The sequence below is a fragment of the Laetiporus sulphureus genome (assembly GCF_001632365.1).
Source record: "Laetiporus sulphureus 93-53 unplaced genomic scaffold LAESUscaffold_73, whole genome shotgun sequence".
NCBI classification, from domain to species: domain Eukaryota; kingdom Fungi; phylum Basidiomycota; class Agaricomycetes; order Polyporales; family Laetiporaceae; genus Laetiporus; species Laetiporus sulphureus.
Genome location: NW_024468582.1, coordinates 114971 through 133077, shown reverse-complemented (window position 1 = coordinate 133077; position 18107 = coordinate 114971). Strand labels below are relative to the sequence as shown.

The following is an 18107-nucleotide window of genomic DNA, read 5'->3' as shown; positions in this document are numbered from 1 at the left end:
CCCCCAGCCATAGAAATCGAAGGAGAACCAGAATTCGAAGTTGAGGAAATACTAGACTCGAAGGTTGTAAGGGGAAGGGTCCAATACCTCGTCAAATGGAAAGGCTATGACCATTCTGATGATACATGGGAACCCTGAACAAATCTTACCAACGTCGATGAGCTTCTTCATGAATTCCACCAGCAACACCCAGATGCAGCCAAAGCACCAATCAGGGTCGTCACTTTTGGTGGAAAACGCTTCGAATTATCCTCGTATGAAGTTGCACCGATCTCCACACACCGAATCAACATGTCCGACCATCCAGATGATTTCTTCCTATATCATAAGATGACAGATCTCGTCAAATCACCGAAAAAATCCTCAAATGAAGCAGCAGGATGGGATATTTATGCAGCAGAAACGCATGAAATCCCCCCTCATTCACGAGCTGTGGTAGGAACAGGAGTCACGATTGACCCTCCCAAACATACCTATACACGAATAGCTCCATGCAGCGGACTAGCTGCACGAGGAATTGACGTGGGCGCAGGAGTCATCGATCCAGATTACACTGGGGAACTCAAGGTCGTACTAATCAACACAACGGATTTCGTATTTTCAGTCAAGCCGGGAGATAGAATAGCCCAAATAATCTTCGAGTATTATGCAGAAGGGCTTTCCTCCTGAAGCTACCAACCATTGCGAGCAACTAGAAGGGGTAATAAAGGTTTTGACTCCTCGGGACAATGAGCCTTGAGAGGGGGGTAGTGTCACAGATTTTTGCCACAAAGTCCACACATGACTTTTCTCACACCACAAATCACGTGCTTCACCAATATCTCACGCCACTCAGCCACAGACGTGACGCGTAGAGATCAGGTGATAGTCCACATCACATGTTATGGTCCAGACCCGTGGATGATACGGTCGGACCTGTCTATTCCAGGATACAATAGAGGCACCCATTTGGGAACAAAGGGAACAAGGACTATTGTTATGCATCGGCCTTCTGCTTCCTATTAGTTTAGCCAGAAGCCTAGATAGATACGATGTTCACACCGGAGAACAAAAGGGAAACCAAGATAGGCACGATGTGCACAGGCATTACTGCGGCAACCATCGATCTTCCCACTTATTGTTCTACTTCTGGACATCCTATTGTTTCATGTACGGCCATTTGCTTATACCCGTAGATAGGTAGCTTAGGTAAGATAGCCTGCTGTATGTGTATATAAGACCAGCCATGTAGGGGACGGAACCTCAGATTGTTTCTCCTCGTCTACTACCTGTAGCACTCACTGAGCTCACCAGCTCCTTCATATATCTCTCACCCTTTCCTGCATCTGCCACATCGACCAGTAAGTCAACAGGCTCTTACGCCACATAGGGTTCAGGGGGATACTTTTGGGATCAGGGGGATCAGGGCGGCACGTTCCACGTGACTGTCCCTTTTTAGTCCTTTTGATCTCTTGTCCGGTGTTACCGTGACACAATGGCTCCTCTGATGAAAAACAGAAACCAGGTGAAGTAGCAGCATGCTAAATCATAGACTCAGGTCACTGATGCTCATAATTATGTATCTGAGGAAGAATCATGATGGCTGGTAGAACTCAGACTGCTTGATAAATCAAGTAACATGCACAATAAAATGATGGATGTAAGTTTTTAGTAAATCTGTTGGTAAGTAAAAGGACAGGTCATATCAATTGACGAAAAGCTGCATTGAGGCTAAATGAAAGCACACCAGGGCTTCTTCTAACAATCACATTACGGTCTCAATATGATCACAAAGGCTTCTGAGCAACCTCAGATGGAACAGTTCTGCCACAAAGTGTCTGATGCCCCAAATTCTTCATGCATGCTCTGTTGAGATGATTAGAGCATTCTTTTGCATGGCATGATATTACATGGATGCATATCAGTAATTACATTTTTTGATACTAATTCTCTCACTAGAAAGGAGCTGAATGCAAAGCAGGCTGATTTTGCAGTCAAGAAACATAGATCACATCCATTGCTGTGGGTCATCACTCATGACACAGGTTGATCTGTTAGTGAACAAGTGAACTAGACATATTTACACACCTACTACAATGAAAGTCCGTCTCACAGAAAAGGAAACTGTTACTGATAGACACCATGAGCCGTGATGCCGCAGTCCAAATAGGGAAACTCCGACGTACTCCAATTCAAATTCACTTTTTGGGGTGGTCGATTTTCTTAAAACTGAGAATTTGTAAATAATAATGAGATAGATCGAAAGCTCTCTTCAATCCGAGTCGATTGGTAACATTTTTGAGATTTTAACAGAAGATCTCAAATCGCTGATAGGTCTCGTGGCTTTAGCATGCCCGAGGCGTCGGTTTTGAGCGACAGACACTGTAGGCCTAAGCACGCCATAGCATGCCATAATGATGTATTAGTGTGAATCTAGGGTATGCAGGGTCCTACACCCAGTACCAGGGGTCTTACCCCACTCGTATATATACTGGCTCGAACTGAGGCCTACCCCTCAGTTTTGATTTGGTCTTTACTTCTCTACTCAGACCAGAGAACCCTGACGGGTTAGGCGAGGGCAGATCCAGGAGTTCCTGAGATCCTTCACACCGTAGGCTTCCAGATGTACAACGTACAGCAACATGCATGTTCAAATCCTGTTGTTTGTTATTTTTTTTGACTTTAAAAGCTGCAGTTCGACCGGCCCTGTATCGTGCAGTCAAATTGCCTATCTGTTTGAGCTGTTCCTGAGCAGATACTGCTACCAGCTGCCACGACACTTCTGCGACGAGCATACATATGTACCCGTTGCGGCTTCAAACCTTGTTTCCACTGCATCTTCAAGGCGGAGCATCTGCGTGTCTATGCGAATCGATCTTCACGTACTCTCATCTTCTCTTAATTTTTTCTGGCCTTTTTTGCATATGGTAGATGACTTCGCGGGACGAGTCTGTATATATCACCCACCAGCGATGCATCTGTTGGCGCTTCTCACGGTCTTCTTCAGCGGCTTGGGAACGGTGCAACGTGCAACGGCGGCTGCCGAGCCTCAAGCGAGCACTCAGGTCTGCGTTCACGATTCTGATTCTCCCTGGTGCCGCTTTAGCCTAGACCTCCACCGCTACTACGTGGATTCTGTATGTCTCCCCATTGCTCTGCCAACCAAAGCTACATACACACGTCAGACATGAACCATGCTTTCCCATCACTGGTCCTAGGCGTAAATCTCTCTTCCACACCGAAGTGGAAGACACCGACGAGTCGCATCCGAAGGTCGGCTTCGGTACGCCTTGCGAGGATTTAGCCGCTTTTCACGTTTCTGTACCGCTTCGACAGTTTTCCTTGAACCTTATGGCGCCGCGAATGTTTGCTCATGATCAACGCTCTGCTGGCCGACTCTGCCGCGAACACGGTCCTTTGAAAGTCACCGCGCCTAAAATTCTTTCCTCAAGAATCGCTGCTGATGGTGTCAGAAGCGGTGCCGTCTCTCACAATGCGAAGCAATGCATATCATCTGTGCATATATGCACTTCGAAGGTTAGTATCCTTCATGTAGAGGCTACTTTCAATTCTCCCGACATATCATATCAGCACATTCTCATTGGGAGCAATGATCTGCCCTGTGGCTGTTTCCTCACGATTACATGGTGTTGTGGTTGCTGTGTACAACGGCAAAGCCATCGGCCGATGGCTGAGACCGGGTTTGGATACATGGTTGCCAACCAGATCCGCTGGACGATGAGGAGCGTTGACCGGAGAAGGCGTCGCCATACGCGCCTTACCATAATGCGTTTGGTACAGATTCTAGTTGTCGAGGCCGCATTGCGGATCATCGTGTGGAATCGCGCCACGTCTTGCAGGTGCCAATCCTCTGCTATTATTGTAGACGGCGTTGAACGTTAGTACTGACATTCCGACGTGAAAGGCGAGGGTTCAAGGGGGATGGAATCGATAAGCACTGACGATGCTGTGCCACCCGCCCGAAGCGAAGAAGCACGCAAACGCTCATCTGATCGATTTCTCATGGATCAGCAGAGGCCTGCCCGGTCAGCCGTCAACAGCGTCATGATCTCGAAAGCCTCTTGGCGTCAACTATCATAACTGCCGTCCGCGCGGTGTCACGGTAAAATCAATGCATGCACGTCCACGCCCTGAGATTTATCGGCAGTGAGCGTCATGCATATGTACTCTTCAGCGCTTCAGCTTCTGTACGGCTTGACATTCACTTCTCGACTTTTGGACGTTGGGCGTTGCGAAGATGATGTTGTGAAGCCAGGCGGGACTCGGCGCGCATCAGCAATGTTCCCCTGCATAGTTGCTTAGTCAGCATCACACCGTCGCGATTGCGATTTAGCCGTTCGGCTACACAGCGTGGATAGTCCAGTTGACCGTGCAGATCTCGATTCCGTTTTTTGTTACAGCAAAAGGGTGCGCCCCTGGAGCCGGGCTTCCTGGTAGTTCGGTGCAGCAAAGGGGCGGCGACCGGATCCTCAGGATGGTGGTCCTCCCGGGCAGATCAATTTGTCCAAGTGCTCCAATCTGCTAGCATTTGTACCCAGATATCACCCAACTGTCGCGTCTTATATTGTCCCCGCAGCAGTTGGTGCGGCATGCTTTGATCCCTCATCCCTCCTTCCTTGGTTTGCATCCCAGGCTAGCGTCGCGTCCACCATGGTGCAAGAGTTGTCCATTATTAGCGTCAACCTCGCATCGGTATGCATGGAGAGTTTCCTCTATGGCATCTTTGTCCTTCTCTTCGGCGTCTCGACCTACCTCCTCATACGGCGGGGCGAGCGACAGCGCCAGATGTCGACCAGCGGAGCTACCCGCCCAATGTGGAAGACGCCAATGTTCATAGCAGCCATGATCATGGCATGCACCGTTACTGCTGTTAGTAAGACTTGCTCTGCTTTTTTGCGATGCGAACTCAAATATCGCGGAACACGGTATAGCATTGGATTTTGACGGTGGTTCGCCTGTTCGACGCGTTCGTGAATTACGAGGGTGGGACTAAGCCGCTAGTTGCCTATGGCGACCTGTCCTTCAGGACAGAAGTTGTTAAGACCGCCTTCCTGGTGATGACGATCCTGACTTCGGACATTATGATTGTACGTCGCATATCGATTCAGTTGTGGTTGTATGACTGACCTTCATCTGATGGCGTGCCATAGATCTACCGATTATACATCGTCTGGAGCTACAACTACTGGATCGTCATATTTCCCATGCTGACTTGGTGTGGACTGATCGGTGTGTTATAATACCATTTCTACACTGCTTCGAAACATTGAAACGGTCCAGCCTGTGGAACGGGCGTGTGTTGGCAGTTTGCGGTGTACACCTTGGGGGAAGACGTTTTTGAGACTTCCGCTGGTCGATGGATCACAAGTGATTGCGTATTCACATTCACGTACGTTCCATGTCTCCAGTCATCCGGCACACTTAGCCTCATCCGTGCTTCACTCATTCAGGACAAACGTCTACTGCTCCAGTGAGCCACTTTTGATCGATCTCTTGAAGTGGCATCGCTAACCGTGCTTGAAGTCTTGATTGCATGGCGCGTATGGCGCACAAGAATACACACACAATCATACGGTGGAGCTAACATCATGGGCGCACTCGCAATCATCATCGAAAGTGCCGCACTCCAATCGTGAGTCCAAGTCCGGTGAGGGAACCAAACATCCGCTCAACGATTCTCATCGCAGGAGCTGGAACCTCATCTTCTTCATCACCTATCAAGTGAAGAGCAACATCCAATTCACGACCTGCGACCTCTGGGGCGTCATCGCCGGGATCTCCTTCATGCTCATCAACCTCCGCGTCTCGCTCGGCTGGGCCCAGAAGGCAAACCAGCAGACTTCCAGCCTCCCGCGCCTCTCTGCGCAAGGGCGCTCGATGGTGAATGAGCAGGGATACGCGATGCGCCCGCTCGCGGTGAACATCACTCGCGTCGTCAACCAGGAAGATGACTTTGGATCGCCCATCAAAAAGCAGGACCTCGAGAGCCAGGGCAGCGTCCTGCCTGTCTGACCGCTGCGCTAGCGTTCGTGCGTCGCTCCTAGAGAGCATTGGGACTCTGCTGTATCTACTGGTGTTACCATACCGCGGCTGGATTGGAATTGACCTGGCCTCTGCAAACTACTCTGTATAGATTGTGCTAATGAAGCTGGGAGTATCCCTCCGTGCATCCCTTCCCTATAATGATGTTGGAGCCTGATCTCGATATTGTGGGAATTCGCTACACGACCAATGACCACGATCTCATACCAGCTAACACATGCAGGGTCGTAGCAGGTCGAGATATATGTGTTTGTGACCCTATCACGTAGGCATATGGCTCGAGAGATTAGCTGGATACCATATGTTAGATTAAATAGACTGATCCTGGAGTGTACGACTATTCTAATACAAAACAGAGCTATGAGTGGTGGAGAAAACACAACCAATGGGTCGCTACATGAACGTCCCTACGAAACAACATGCTCGCTAGCCTTCTTCTGCTCATTCATCACCCGGCGCTTCTCCCTCGCCTTGCGCCGCGCATCTTCCCATCTGTCCAGCTCCTCCTTGAGCCGCTTCAGCCGCTCCACATTCACAGGGTGCGACGACCCCGCCCAGCCGCGCTGGAGCGTCTCGTTCTGCGCCTCCTGCTGCTCGATGCCGCCAGGCGAGCAGTCAGAGCCCTGCGGCATCTCGTGGCGGTTCTCCCAGAACTGCACTGCGTGCCGCGGGTCAAAGCCGGCGTGCGCAAGCAGCCGTGCAGAGACGACGTCCGCCTCGATCTCTTGCACTTGGTTGGTGCAGGCTTCTGACAGGCGCGCGAACTCGCCAGAGCTCGCTTTGCCGACGCTGGCGAGGGCGTCGTTGATGAATGGGCCAACTGTGCGTGTGAGGTTAGTTAGGTAATTGGAGGACGGTGGACAGAACGGGCGTACATAGCATGGTGATGGGGAATACGAGAGTGCGGACGACGTCCGCGAGGATTGACATGAGTCCTGGCGCGAATATCGAGCCCGATGAGAGCGTCTCGAGATGATGTGCTAGGATAAGGTGAGCGAGCTCGTGCGCGAGGAGAATGGCGAGCTCGGAGGTCTGTTCTTCTGTAGGCATGGGATGTGCAGGTGGCGGAGGAGAGAGAGACAAGAAACTGCCGAGAAATGAGGACCACCACGAATTATCCTCGTGATGTTCCTCATGAGGAGATTGTACCGGCGCAGATGAATGCTTCGCCAGTATCTCATCCAAGAATCCCGAGAAGACCACAATGCCACCCGCTCCATCTGGCCCAAAACCGTACGAGAAGGCGTTGCAGAACTCCGGTCGTTCGATGACAATCAGCGAATACGGCGGGCCCGTGAATTCATGCGATGTAGGATGAGCCTCGCGGGCGCATGCGACGTCTGCGAAGCGCTTGAAGTACTCAGATGCCTTCGGGCGCGGGCGCAGCGGGTACTCGGACGGCGGTGGTTGTGGGACGCCGTCGAGAGTCACCTCCATCCAATCCGGTAGGATCTCATCCTCGTGCTGGAGGATAGGGATGATGGATTCGAGCCGGCGAAGGGTGTCCTGGACCCAGAGGTAGCGCCAGTCAGACGGAGGGACAAGCTGCGGTCTACCGGCTTGCGAGAGGATCTCACCGACGGCTTGGTACCAGCCCACGCCGGCGAGCTTGGCGGCTATCTCGTCCTCTTCTTCCGGAGACAGGAGGATGAGCCTCAATCTACAGGGCTGCACATAAGACGATTTGAGATAGGGTGAGTACTAGGAAACACACCTTCCGGTAATAGGTGTCCTTTCAAGGCTGGCGATCACCATCATGGAGACAAGGACGGCGGGGATATACAAAAGAAAACGAAAGAGCTTCTTGGATTGTGCCATTCTTTGGGCGATTCTTTCTCTCTTTTCGAGGAGATCGGTGCGGCCCGCTTGAATCTTACGATCGACCATGTAAAGTATTTTCTTGCTCCGAAATCGCACCATCTGAAGGACGGGGAGGAATGTCAGAGACACCTTTACAGCAGTCTCAACAGTTGCGATAGCGGCGGAGGTCTGCGCAGAGAGTTAATAAATGCGTTGTTGCAACAGGTGTTAATACTCGCCTTTAGAACAACAAAGCAACCCGGAATGCTTCGCCGTGGAGTACTGTGGAATGTCCTGGCATGAGAATGGGCAATTTTGAGGGAAGGCGGCACAGCCAGGGCTCGTTCGTGTCGCTTAGTCACCTGAAGGATGTGAAGGCTCTTGCGCATGCCGGAAGTGTTGGATGACGATGAACATGCCGTCAAGGTCGAGCGCCGCGACGATGGGAGGATGGCGGCATTAGGTGGAGAGGATCGTGCGAGGAGAGATCGCAACATAGCACATTGTCGGCGGGGACGCAGATTGTCGGATCTATATAGGGTGCGCATAGGAGACCCATGCCCCGATCATCTGCGAACGCTGATTTGACTCGCACTTCGCCACCAGCCTAGGCACTCGCAATGCCAACGCGGTACTGCATGATTAATGCTCAGCTGCGGTCAGCACGATGCACAGCTACCGAGGTCGCGTATGAGGCTCGTCGAAGCAGACGGTGCGCACGGCCGACAGTAGTGAATAGCGCGCAGCTGACAGCGGCTCCGTCGCACTTGTTCTGACTCGAGCCATGCATCAAGGCCACTCGACATTTTATCTAATCTTCCGTGCAATCTATAATCTGTCTGAGATGGTGGCCTCCACCCACTGATCCGATTCTCTTTGCTGCTCCATGTAGTCCTCGACCTCCCCGGCTGTGGCTTCGCTACGTCCTCGAGACGGAGAGTCTGTTCCACGTCGCGCGCCCATCAGAGGATTCGATGCCGCGAGCAGATCAGGGCCGAAGGGACGCGTAGCGCTGATGGAAGCGGCGAGAGTTATCCGGACGTGAGATACCCATAGCGTACTACGCGTCCGCTCGGCATCTTCCCGTCTACAACAATGTGCGATGTTGCGCTCACTCATCGGCCCTTCCATCCTGCGTACTCGTCCAGCTGCCATCGCTGGACAGGCGCGATGCATTTCCATCGATGCCCGGAGAGCAAAAGAACGAATATTTCATGTAACTCTGGTGGCTGAGAGAAGACGTCCAACGCCGATCGCCCCTGTATTCGTGCAACGTGCAAGAGACTTCCATGCAACATCCTCGCGTAATGTCGCCTACATCCCGTTGTTGCTCTCTTTCCTTAAAGTAGGCATCTCGTTCATGCAGCTGTCGGATAAGTTGACTGAATGCGCATGCTTTCTCGACAAATATAGACGTCGACCGCCATCCAGACTGCAAATGCCATCTCGCGCGTTGCTCTCACCTTCCTCCCAGTGACGTTTGTGAAGAAGATGATGGGCCACAAGCACCTGAACAAGATTGATGCCAAGGTGAACGACGGCAGGACCGACCTCGACGAGAAACGGGCAAAGGCGCTACGGACAGTGCGCTTCCACACCATCGCCTTTCACGTCTTGCTCTTTACTCCAGTCCTGCTATTCTGGCTCACTATCATGGCGAGTATAGAGCGAACTCCCTTGACGGGACGGTGAGTCAGTGGTTGTTCGTGCAGCCATGCATCGTGCTGAAACGCGTGCAAGATTACGACTTATCCTGTTATCGCCCGAGGAGGAGGAGGAGATTGCCGCACAGCTAGCAGGCGCAGGCTGGTACCAAGCCATCGGCGAGATCCTCACGGAGCACGGACAGGTCACGCTTATACCGCCAACCGACTGGCGCTACGCCTGGGTGCGCGACACCCTCCGGCGCCTCGAAGCAGTCATCCCTGTGCTCCAGCGCGAGCAGGAGCTACTTCCAGACTGGATGGATGGCAGTCCCGACGACGTGCCGCAACCTCCGCCAGCGGAGTTTCCTTTGCGTCCCCGCCCGCGTGCGTCAGAGTACTTTAGGAAGTTCGCAGAGGCGGCGCGTGCGCGCGAGGTGCACCCAGCGCCGCATGGGATCCCGGGCCCACCGTACTCGCTGGTTGTAGTGGACCAGCCGGGCGCGTCGAACGCGTTCTCGTATGGGTTCGGGCCCGACGGTGGTGGAGGGATCGTGGTGTTCTCGGGGTTCTTGGACGAGGTGCTGGCGAAGCGCTGGCCTGATATGTCTCTTGCTGTCGAGTCTCAGACAGAGCAGGGATCGTGGTGGTCTCGGCTATTTGGTAGCATCCTCGGTGTGTCGTCTGCAGCGCCGCCCCATCCGGTGCCTACAGAAGAGCAGACGTCCGAGCTCGCCATCCTCCTCGCGCACGAGCTCTCGCATCTGGTCTTGTCGCACCATATCGAAACGCTGTCTTCTGGGTCTATCATATGGCCGGGCACCATCTCCATCGCGACGGACATCATTCGGGCGCTGCTCTTCCCGGTGACCATGCTCTGTACGTGCACACTATCTCCCCCGCGTTTGCCATCCGTTTGAATGCTTCCTCTCACGTGCAGTTGGTCCCTTCATCAACGACGCGCTTGCTCGGGTTGGCAAAGCAAGTGAGAGCGAGATCATCCGTCTAACCGAGTACTGCACTAGCCAGCGGCAGGAGGTCGAGGCCGACATCGTCTCTGCGAGGTTCGTCCCCTTCGATTTTTAAAGTACTTGCTGCACACTGATGCCGCTGATATTGGCAGGCTTCTCGCTCACGCAGGCTTCGACCCGCGAGACGCCGTACATTTCTGGGAGGGCCGCCAGGAGACCCCGCGAAACGCCGAGTGCAGCCCTGCGCTCGCGGAGGAGCGCGCGGTGTCCGATCAGACCGAGAACAGGCTGCAGAGGTTGTTGATGGGCTCGTCTCATCCCATGAACGGTGAGCGCGTCAAGCGCCTGAAGGGAGAGCTCGAGCGGTGGGAGGAGGAGAGGCGGAAGGCGAGGGAGGAACGGTCGGCGCAGATGGGTAAGGAGGATGCTTAAATTGGCTCATTATCTAAAAGGATGGCTGGATGAAGTGATGTTATATTCAGGGGGACATTTAGTGCTCATAATTGTGTCATTCTGTGTATAGTCTTCGCTCGCATGCATCTGATGTATCTTTAGGATCGATGTCTTTCAAAACCCAACACTGCAATGCTAGCCTAACAAACTATTTTCCTTCTTTCATCGCGCGACAACCTCAATTATGCATTGAGAATGAAGTTAGTTCAGTCAACAAAGTACTATGATAATGACTTATGTGCACCCGAAGTTGGCAAAAACAGAAGATGGAGCTTCAAGATGAAGCAGTGTGTCAAGAAATTGCTGATCGGCTTTGCAGCAGGGCTAGTACACGGAATCCCCTAGTAAAAGGCGAGGGGATTGTTTATTTGTACTGGCCCCAGCCGGTACACTATTGTGCCTGGCTGTCGTCCATACCGACAATCTTCAGCATTTTGTTCAACCCGCGGGGCACCTCTAGGGCAGGCGCCCCTAGGCTCAGAAGCGGCACTCGATGCATAGAGGCTGGTGGCAAGTGGGTCTCACATCGCGCAGATCTTAAGTAGTGCAACATGCAGAGGTTCAGAACTTGACGTCGATCACGTTCAAGCATAAAGTCGCTAGATATACACATGATTACAATTCCGTCTACTGTCGACAAGGTATCAGCATTTAGTGCGTCGTGGAGAGGAGGTATGATCATGATCGTCAGTGGATCTACGAGATGAAGGTCGCCTCATTGTAGAGGGTGCCGTTGATTTCCACCGTCCCAGATACGTCGGGTAGTAGTCCACTAGGGACCTGTACGTTCAGCTTGGCGGGATTGAACCACTAAAGGGCTTGCATTAGTATTGACCTTGCAGAACGATGGAGGAGCTGCAACTTACCTGGTATATGTAGGGCTTCGTGCCTGCGACGTAGTTCACCATCGTTTTGATGACGTACGGGATCTCCGCCAGGACATCCACCTTCTCGATCAGCCCTTTGTAGGAGCTAGGAGGGCCGACATCGACTGTGAGCGTCGCGTCGAGGGCACCCGGTGCCTCTGGCAGGAGCGACGGCCCTGCCCAGCGGAAGACCAACTCCATCGGCGCATCATAACTCGTGTCAGGATCGTGTGCGAGCTTCGTGTGCACCGCGCGCGATATCACACCCTCGCTATCAGGAAGCGCCTCATCAGGCCACTTTGTCTCCGCTGTGATGGCCACTAGCTTGCCTCCGAGCACGAGCGAGCCGACATTCACCGCGACGAACCCGGAACCCGATCCATGGCGCCCGTACGAGTCCGTTGTCGTGAACTCCATCTGCACCGCGCTGCAACCACCGTACTCGGGGCTTGTGAAGTGCGCAAAGTTCCATCGTGCCGCGACGAGATTCGGACGCATGCCCTGAATCGCGTGCACAAACATACCTGGGCCTTGCACCGACTGTGCGCGTCCACTCCGGATGATCGTACCCGTCGCGTAGTCCCACGGCCAAAAGCGATGGACCACATAGCCATCCGGGTTCTCGAGATCGTACCCGAAATAGGAAAAGCCGCCCTTCGGACCCTTGCCGACCTTCCAGCCAGGTGCAGAAGCAGGGCGCTTAACGTCGAGCGAGATCTGCAAGTCATCGGAGAGGTTGACGCGGATGTGGTAGGACTCGGGGTGGTCGGACCCTGGGTCTGAGTGGTGTGTGATAGAAAATTCATCCGCCTTGCTCGAGCGTTTGTCGAGACCGGGTGGAGGGGTGACAAAGTTGGTGACGTTGATGGATTTCCAGATGCGCTCCTTCGTCGCAGGGTTGTACAGTTTGCAGGTGAATTGGATGGTAGGATACCATACACTATGCGAAAGCAACAGGGTGAATCACGGAACGTTCCAAGATTGGTAGTGTAAGAGCGGCTTACCCGACTGCAGAGTGGATCACCTGGCACATCAGAGAGGTGCCATCCTCGAGCTGGTTATACCAGGTCTGCGTCTCGACCGCGAACCCTCCAGGGCACGTCCACTCAGTATCCTTGGGCTCGAGCTCTCCAAACAAGTCCGAGGCGCTGTACCTGGATGAGACTGGGTGGAAGTTGGCCGCCTTGGGATCATTCGGGGCAGATGTTCTGCATGTCCATCAGATATGATACTGATGACGATGGCGTCTCAACTTACGAGAATATCGAAGAGAACATGGACATGGTAGTCGCTGTGAAGGAGCCTTAGCGTCCACGATGGCCTCGCACGGCTTTGCGCGAGGACTGACCTGCCTAGTTTGCAGTTTTGTGCGACCAGGGGAGATTGAACTCACAATGTGATCTGCCGGCGGCCGGCGGATGCCGTTGCAATCGATTGACCTTTGCACACGTATGCAGTACAGAACACCGGCTGTATTTCGAGCAATATGATGTCTACTACGCGATACATGCGCACGGGTATAGGTACCATAACAAACATTGTTACATGGTCACGGAATGTCCAATCGACCAGAACTACGCCAAACGGCGGGCGCACGGACCAGCTATGAGACCGCTGAACTGTCGGACCTGTGCCTTTTTCTCAGGGAAGGAAGGTCTTCCACAGCTTTCGTGTGCATCAAAGCGGATGAGTCCTGAGGAAGCTCGGCAGTGACAGTTCCGTGCTGGGAACTCTCACTCGTGGAAGAATTGTCGACGCGTGTGAGGCTGCCTGGCTCTATGGATGTCGATTCCTGCAAAGGATGACAAATCGCGTGTTTCATTATCCGAAACAAGTACAGAAGATTACAGGCCACGTGCGTGGGGAAGGAAGAGAACTCACCTCCGGATCATTGCAGACCCAGGAAAAGTCCAGCATATCGTCCACAATTGCTTCCTGTCGCGGTGACGATATGACTGATTCGCTGCAGTTGTCCGTAATGCGCACAAAGTGCATAGTTCCGCTGTTCAGTGCATGCAGGACTACTTTGTTCTGTGCGACAGATAGCGATGACGGGTTTTCCATTGGGACGTCTGTCGGCCAGCCTACGAGGCGAATGCCATAAACATCCAGCTTCGAGTGATCCTTCCACTTCATCTCAGCATTACGGATACCCGAAGCAGTGCTACATTGGGAACGATGTCAACCGTCGACGAACGAGGCAGGGATGTCATCGCAAATGGAACATACGCTTACCGTATTGCGTTGCGTACACTAGAATACACTTCCGCCTTTAAGGTGCCGGCTGGTCCCTTCTTTTGCTGTGGCGCATTAACAAGTGGAGGAAGAGCTTCCATGTTGCCATGCATAGAGCTTTGCGCTTTCATCTGGAGTGCCTTCACACATTCATGTTGAAAAGCTTTTGCCCCTGCCGTTCCGCATCCTCTGTGACACCTCCAGAATTCACGACCCAATAAAGTTCCACCAAGGAATCCTTCATCCGAAAGGTCGGTCGGGTTCACGACTAGGAAGAATGATTGAAGTCCTGCTATTGTCTGCAGAGACTCAAAGGTTCGAGACGTTGTGCGCAATACGTGAAGGACTAGATAAATGATGGGGCTCTTTCCCGAGCGAATGATGTTGAGCCACTCACTGCGTTCCTGCACAGTGCTCCTCGAGGAGACCGAAGCATCAAACAGGTACTTGCAATGCAGCTCTGACATAGACCGCCGGACCTGTTTTCGCATTCCCAGCTGCAGCGTGTCACAAACATCGGCGTGTGAGTCGGCGCACCTCATCGAGCGGACGAGCCTCACGTTCAGCGAAAGTCCGGAGGTCCGTCAGGTGCTTGTCAAACAATGTCTCGAGTCTTTCGCGGAAAAGCCCATCGTCCTCTAGAGGTCTGGGCTTTCCCTTATCGTTCAAGTTCATGAAGAAGAATGCGTGATTGATTACAGGAATGCGTACTGAAAGATGCAGCGGTAAAGGAACGCTGACCACCCTCGCCACAAGCGCTGAAGATGCGGCCAATGCCGAGCCACTCTTAAAGCAAACCGATCAATCATGATCATAGCCATTCCGCTAAAATTCTGGTCGGTGTCTGCCTGCACGCAATGGGACGTGCAAGAGCGAAGACAAGAAAGGCTGTATCTGCCTCTACGAAGTCTGCTGCAGGAGAAGCCAAAGCAACGCCACCGTCAATAGCGTCGCTAGTCGAGAAAGCACAGTCTCTAATCGTACAGTGCGATTATGAACTCGCGAAGCGTTTCGTGCACCGCGTGCTCGAGCGAGAGCCAAATCATGCAGAAGCAAAAGACATGTTGGGTGTTGTACAGCTGGAGACGGGGGAGCTTGACGAAGCTCGAATTGTGAGTCTTCAGGTTCATTTTATGCTACAGCACTATGACGCCGTTGACATTAGTTGGAACATGGCAGACGTTCGAGTCTCTCTTGTCTTCAAATCCAGCAGCCTCGACGCCTCCTCCTCCCTCCGCACATCTCTATCTTGCACAGCTGAACGATGACCCACACATGGCCCTCAAACACTATCAGGCAGCCGTGGATATTCTCATGGCTCAACTGAAAGGCAAAGAGCGCGCCGTTGCGTCCGTTTCCACTGATGATGATGACGAGACCGAGCTCAAGCAAAATATTGTGCGGGCTCTGATTGGTATGGTGGAGATTTGGATGGATCCCTCATACGATCTGTGGTGCGTGTCTGTGTCTCCTGCTCGCGAATCCAATGATATCTACGGTTCTCTAGTTTCGACCCCGCAGCGGAGAAGGTATGCGAAGATCTGTTGAACATGGCGCTACAGACAGACCCTGGAAACACCGAGGCGTTGCAAGCATTCGCATCCGTGCGATTGTCTCAGCAAAGACCGGATGATGCAAAAACATGCCTTGAAAAGGCTTGGACAGCATGGAAGGACTTAGAGCTTGGTATGTTCTAACTTGCATCTCCTTCGGTTGTTACACAGGGCTCATAAATTGCTGATCTGGATAGACGATCCTCGCCTTCCACCAATACCAACTCGTCTCGCCCTTGTTAAGCTATTCCTCGAGCTGTCGCTGTTCACCCCAGCATTGCTCGTCCTTCAAGGAGTGATGGCTACCGATGACCAGGAAGTGGAAGCATGGTACCTGGAGGGCTGGTGTTTCTTTCTCATGGCCGAACAAGCGCAAGAAAACGGAGGCAAATTGGATGAGCTCTCATGGGAGGAGCTAGCCCGCGATGCTAGAGATTGCCTGGAGACTTGTAAAATGGTACATCACAGATATGTCACATTCAGCCACATTGCAGAGCTCATTGCGGTTGCCGACAGTTACACATCAATCAAGAACATCCTGATAAGCCTCTCCTCGAGCATGTACAAGAACTCATTGCGAAGCTGGAAGACCTAGAAATTCAGACATCTCTAGAGGATGGTGTAGATGATGAGGAGGACAGTTGGGAAGACATCGATGGTAGTGAGGATGAGGATGAAGACATCGAGATGTCGTGAAGTGTTGCATCCTTTTTTGTTTGCTGCTTTGAGCCGTTTGATGTATCTTCCTTCCGCACCCTGTAGCATACCAAAAGTACTTATGACAGTTCCATGCTCTGCTATGAAGTCCTTCTCGCTCACTGTCAATGTGTGTTGAGGTCAATATATATATAAATATTAATATCAACGACCGCGCGCCTCACTTGCGATTCGGGATTCGGCCGACGGAACGCGCTGGTGGCTGAGCGCTGAGCGCTGAGGCCGCGTCCACTTTGTCCGAATAACGCCCGCATCTTTTCATCCGGACGATCAGGCCGTCGTAAAAGTTTTCTTCCTGCAGGAGTCTTATTTACCTGTGAGTTGTGTGGAAGGGAGTATGAATTTCAATATTAACGACCGCCTTGCTGAGATGTCTAGTGCTGCACTTGCTCATCTCCGATCTCGGCACTGCTTCGTCAGTGCACCAAGATGTCGTTCAACACCAACGGCCGGTCTCCGTTGGAGCCGCTACATGTGCAGAGGGCTAGCGTACTCGACAAGACAAGCCGCAGCAGAAAATGAACCACTTAAACCAAAACCTAAAGCGAGCACCCCACTTCGGAGGACAGCCGCCGCGTCGCTACCCATTCGGTCCAATCCAACTCCTACTCGCAGTGACATCCGACCTGTCTTCACGCTTGCGACCGCGGAGCGTTACTTGTTCCAGAATTTGCGACAGCATCTGCCATCGACTGCCAAATTGCTACACGACGCGTGGTGGGTACCCAAATGGGAAGAGGATAATCAAGAGGGTGAGATATTCATATTCGCCAACGGGAGCTTCGTGTGCTGGGGGCTTGGAGAGGACCAGGCAAAAAAGTTTGCTTGGAAGGTTATAACGCAATCAAAAGCGGAGGTCGCGCCGCTGAAGGAGCCGGAGACAGAAGATCTGGAGTTTGTGACTGATTCTGAAGAGTAAGCAGTCTTTTGATCGTATAATTCTTATTGTCTGACTGTCATCGCCACAGGAATACACGTCTGCAGGGAGACTTGATTATTCTCGGTCAGACTCCGCCGTTCAACTCGGAGTACACAGTACCGAGCGACCTACCCACTCCTGCGCTGCCTCGCGAAACGCTGTTAGCCCGTTACGCCTTCTCCCAGGCTTTATCTCGCTCTACTGCTCTTTCTGCACTCGAAGTCTTGCTGGACAACTATTTGTCATCTGTCGCTCTGCTTCCGGATACTCTCCAACGGACCGGGAAGCCTGGCCTTAGTCGCAAGGCACTGGTGAAGAAGCTGGGAGCGCTGCTCAAGTTCCGACAGGGTCTAAATCTTAATCGGGAGAACTTCTCTGATACACCAGACTTGTATTGGGCTGAGCCTGTGCTCGAAAGTGAGCGATACCGGTTTTATGTGTAGTCCCTTGCTGACGTTCGTATTCGGTCAGGCTACTTTAACTCTCTGAGCAATGCCCTCGAGATCAGGTCCCGAACTAGTGCAGTTAATGACAAAATTACATATGCTGCGGAGGTGACTGATAAACCTCTCTCTACTAACGAACACTATGATTGAGTCTCGTGTCAGATGCAATCGGTCTTGCGAGAACTCCTGACGGAGGTAAGTGTTTTGATGCAGCTGCATCACTTGCACCTTGCTTAAGCGCCTTTTAGACCTCAGCGCATCGTATGGAGCTTATCATCATAGTCCTTATTGCCGTTGAGGTCGTCATTGTGAGTATTAACCCCATCAATTAGGAGCTGCACAGCTAATCACGCTGCGCCTAGTGCATCATCCGCGATGGGCCCGAATTGTGGCAGATGATCGCGGACGAGGAGGAGACTGAGAACAAATCCAGTGAGAAAGCGTATGAGTGAGAGATCTATT

At 52.5% G+C, this 18107-nt stretch overlaps 7 protein-coding genes across 7 annotated transcripts; 4 read left to right on the top strand and 3 right to left on the bottom strand.

The window, feature by feature from the left end:
- Nucleotides 1-4266: 4266 nt before the first annotated feature.
- LAESUDRAFT_527375 (uncharacterized protein) lies at nucleotides 4267-6237 on the top strand. Its single transcript, XM_040902817.1, has 7 exons — nucleotides 4267-4869; nucleotides 4932-5087; nucleotides 5151-5229; nucleotides 5281-5389; nucleotides 5451-5470; nucleotides 5524-5632; nucleotides 5688-6237. Exons 1-7 carry the CDS (start codon nucleotides 4651-4653, stop codon nucleotides 6010-6012), a joined length of 1017 nt encoding a protein of 338 aa, XP_040758547.1. The 5' UTR covers nucleotides 4267-4650; the 3' UTR covers nucleotides 6013-6237.
- On the bottom strand, nucleotides 6123-8743 carry LAESUDRAFT_687669 (uncharacterized protein). The gene is made up of 4 exons (XM_040905963.1): nucleotides 8082-8743; nucleotides 7757-8031; nucleotides 6918-7702; nucleotides 6123-6862 (listed from the first exon to the last, which is right to left on the bottom strand). The coding sequence occupies exons 1-4, from the start codon at nucleotides 8388-8390 to the stop codon at nucleotides 6450-6452; spliced, it is 1782 nt and encodes a 593-aa protein (XP_040758546.1). The 5' UTR covers nucleotides 8391-8743; the 3' UTR covers nucleotides 6123-6449.
- A 26-nt stretch (nucleotides 8744-8769) lies between these two features.
- On the top strand, nucleotides 8770-11109 carry LAESUDRAFT_731958 (uncharacterized protein). Its single transcript, XM_040910144.1, has 5 exons — nucleotides 8770-9187; nucleotides 9256-9530; nucleotides 9583-10364; nucleotides 10426-10549; nucleotides 10609-11109. The coding sequence occupies exons 1-5, from the start codon at nucleotides 8945-8947 to the stop codon at nucleotides 10886-10888; spliced, it is 1704 nt and encodes a 567-aa protein (XP_040758545.1). The 5' UTR covers nucleotides 8770-8944; the 3' UTR covers nucleotides 10889-11109.
- Nucleotides 11110-11453: 344 nt separating this feature from the next.
- Nucleotides 11454-13128, bottom strand: LAESUDRAFT_708438 (oxidative stress survival Svf1-like protein). The gene is made up of 4 exons (XM_040906686.1): nucleotides 13033-13128; nucleotides 12780-12983; nucleotides 11776-12715; nucleotides 11454-11719 (listed from the first exon to the last, which is right to left on the bottom strand). Exons 1-4 carry the CDS (start codon nucleotides 13056-13058, stop codon nucleotides 11606-11608), a joined length of 1284 nt encoding a protein of 427 aa, XP_040758544.1. The 5' UTR covers nucleotides 13059-13128; the 3' UTR covers nucleotides 11454-11605.
- Nucleotides 13129-13240: 112 nt separating this feature from the next.
- Nucleotides 13241-14727, bottom strand: LAESUDRAFT_816334 (uncharacterized protein). Its single transcript, XM_040914767.1, has 5 exons — nucleotides 14548-14727; nucleotides 14408-14489; nucleotides 14011-14356; nucleotides 13657-13939; nucleotides 13241-13567 (listed from the first exon to the last, which is right to left on the bottom strand). Exons 1-5 carry the CDS (start codon nucleotides 14683-14685, stop codon nucleotides 13379-13381), a joined length of 1038 nt encoding a protein of 345 aa, XP_040758543.1. The 5' UTR covers nucleotides 14686-14727; the 3' UTR covers nucleotides 13241-13378.
- A 102-nt stretch (nucleotides 14728-14829) lies between these two features.
- Nucleotides 14830-16381, top strand: LAESUDRAFT_731955 (TPR-like protein). The gene is made up of 5 exons (XM_040910143.1): nucleotides 14830-15122; nucleotides 15190-15464; nucleotides 15518-15696; nucleotides 15761-16020; nucleotides 16080-16381. The coding sequence occupies exons 1-5, from the start codon at nucleotides 14868-14870 to the stop codon at nucleotides 16257-16259; spliced, it is 1149 nt and encodes a 382-aa protein (XP_040758542.1). The 5' UTR covers nucleotides 14830-14867; the 3' UTR covers nucleotides 16260-16381.
- Nucleotides 16382-16752: 371 nt separating this feature from the next.
- On the top strand, nucleotides 16753-18097 carry LAESUDRAFT_764329 (uncharacterized protein; the record flags this gene model as incomplete). Its single annotated transcript, XM_040913424.1, has 6 exons — nucleotides 16753-17195; nucleotides 17249-17616; nucleotides 17671-17753; nucleotides 17808-17840; nucleotides 17894-17953; nucleotides 18008-18097. The coding sequence occupies 6 exons, from the start codon at nucleotides 16753-16755 to the stop codon at nucleotides 18095-18097; spliced, it is 1077 nt and encodes a 358-aa protein (XP_040758541.1).
- Nucleotides 18098-18107: the final 10 nt, after the last annotated feature.

What these genes read in the sequence shown, in the direction of transcription:
- LAESUDRAFT_708438 (XM_040906686.1), bottom strand. Translation starts at nt 13,058, where the DNA reads ATGTCCATGTTCTCTTCGATATTCTC. An exon ending in GTGATCCACTCTGCAGTCGG is followed by an intron (nt 12,716 to 12,779) that starts GTAAGCCGCTCT and finishes GCTTTCGCATAG; the next exon opens with TGTATGGTATCCTACCATCC. An exon ending in CGAAGCCCTACATATACCAG is followed by an intron (nt 11,720 to 11,775) that starts GTAAGTTGCAGC and finishes CAAGCCCTTTAG; the next exon opens with TGGTTCAATCCCGCCAAGCT.
- LAESUDRAFT_816334 (XM_040914767.1), bottom strand. Translation starts at nt 14,685, where the DNA reads ATGAACTTGAACGATAAGGGAAAGCCCAGACCTCTAGAGGACGATGGG. An exon ending in GAGCACTGTGCAGGAACGCA is followed by an intron (nt 14,357 to 14,407) that starts GTGAGTGGCTCA and finishes TCATTTATCTAG; the next exon opens with TCCTTCACGTATTGCGCACA. An exon ending in GGGTCTGCAATGATCCGGAG is followed by an intron (nt 13,568 to 13,656) that starts GTGAGTTCTCTT and finishes CATCCTTTGCAG; the next exon opens with GAATCGACATCCATAGAGCC.
- LAESUDRAFT_731958 (XM_040910144.1), top strand. Translation starts at nt 8,945, where the DNA reads ATGTTGCGCTCACTCATCGGCCCTTCCATCCTGCGTACTCGTCCAGCT. An exon ending in TGTTGCTCTCTTTCCTTAAA is followed by an intron (nt 9,188 to 9,255) that starts GTAGGCATCTCG and finishes CGACAAATATAG; the next exon opens with ACGTCGACCGCCATCCAGAC. An exon ending in CGAACTCCCTTGACGGGACG is followed by an intron (nt 9,531 to 9,582) that starts GTGAGTCAGTGG and finishes AACGCGTGCAAG; the next exon opens with ATTACGACTTATCCTGTTAT.
- LAESUDRAFT_527375 (XM_040902817.1), top strand. Translation starts at nt 4,651, where the DNA reads ATGGTGCAAGAGTTGTCCATTATTAGCGTCAACCTCGCATCGGTATGC. An exon ending in TGGCATGCACCGTTACTGCT is followed by an intron (nt 4,870 to 4,931) that starts GTTAGTAAGACT and finishes AACACGGTATAG; the next exon opens with CATTGGATTTTGACGGTGGT. An exon ending in GACTTGGTGTGGACTGATCG is followed by an intron (nt 5,230 to 5,280) that starts GTGTGTTATAAT and finishes GAAACGGTCCAG; the next exon opens with CCTGTGGAACGGGCGTGTGT.
- LAESUDRAFT_731955 (XM_040910143.1), top strand. Translation starts at nt 14,868, where the DNA reads ATGGGACGTGCAAGAGCGAAGACAAGAAAGGCTGTATCTGCCTCTACG. An exon ending in ATGGAAGGACTTAGAGCTTG is followed by an intron (nt 15,697 to 15,760) that starts GTATGTTCTAAC and finishes TGATCTGGATAG; the next exon opens with ACGATCCTCGCCTTCCACCA. An exon ending in GCCTGGAGACTTGTAAAATG is followed by an intron (nt 16,021 to 16,079) that starts GTACATCACAGA and finishes GGTTGCCGACAG; the next exon opens with TTACACATCAATCAAGAACA.
- LAESUDRAFT_687669 (XM_040905963.1), bottom strand. Translation starts at nt 8,390, where the DNA reads ATGCGCACCCTATATAGATCCGACAATCTGCGTCCCCGCCGACAATGT. An exon ending in GTTGCTTTGTTGTTCTAAAG is followed by an intron (nt 8,032 to 8,081) that starts GCGAGTATTAAC and finishes CTCTCTGCGCAG; the next exon opens with ACCTCCGCCGCTATCGCAAC. An exon ending in ATTCCCCATCACCATGCTAT is followed by an intron (nt 6,863 to 6,917) that starts GTACGCCCGTTC and finishes TCACACGCACAG; the next exon opens with TTGGCCCATTCATCAACGAC.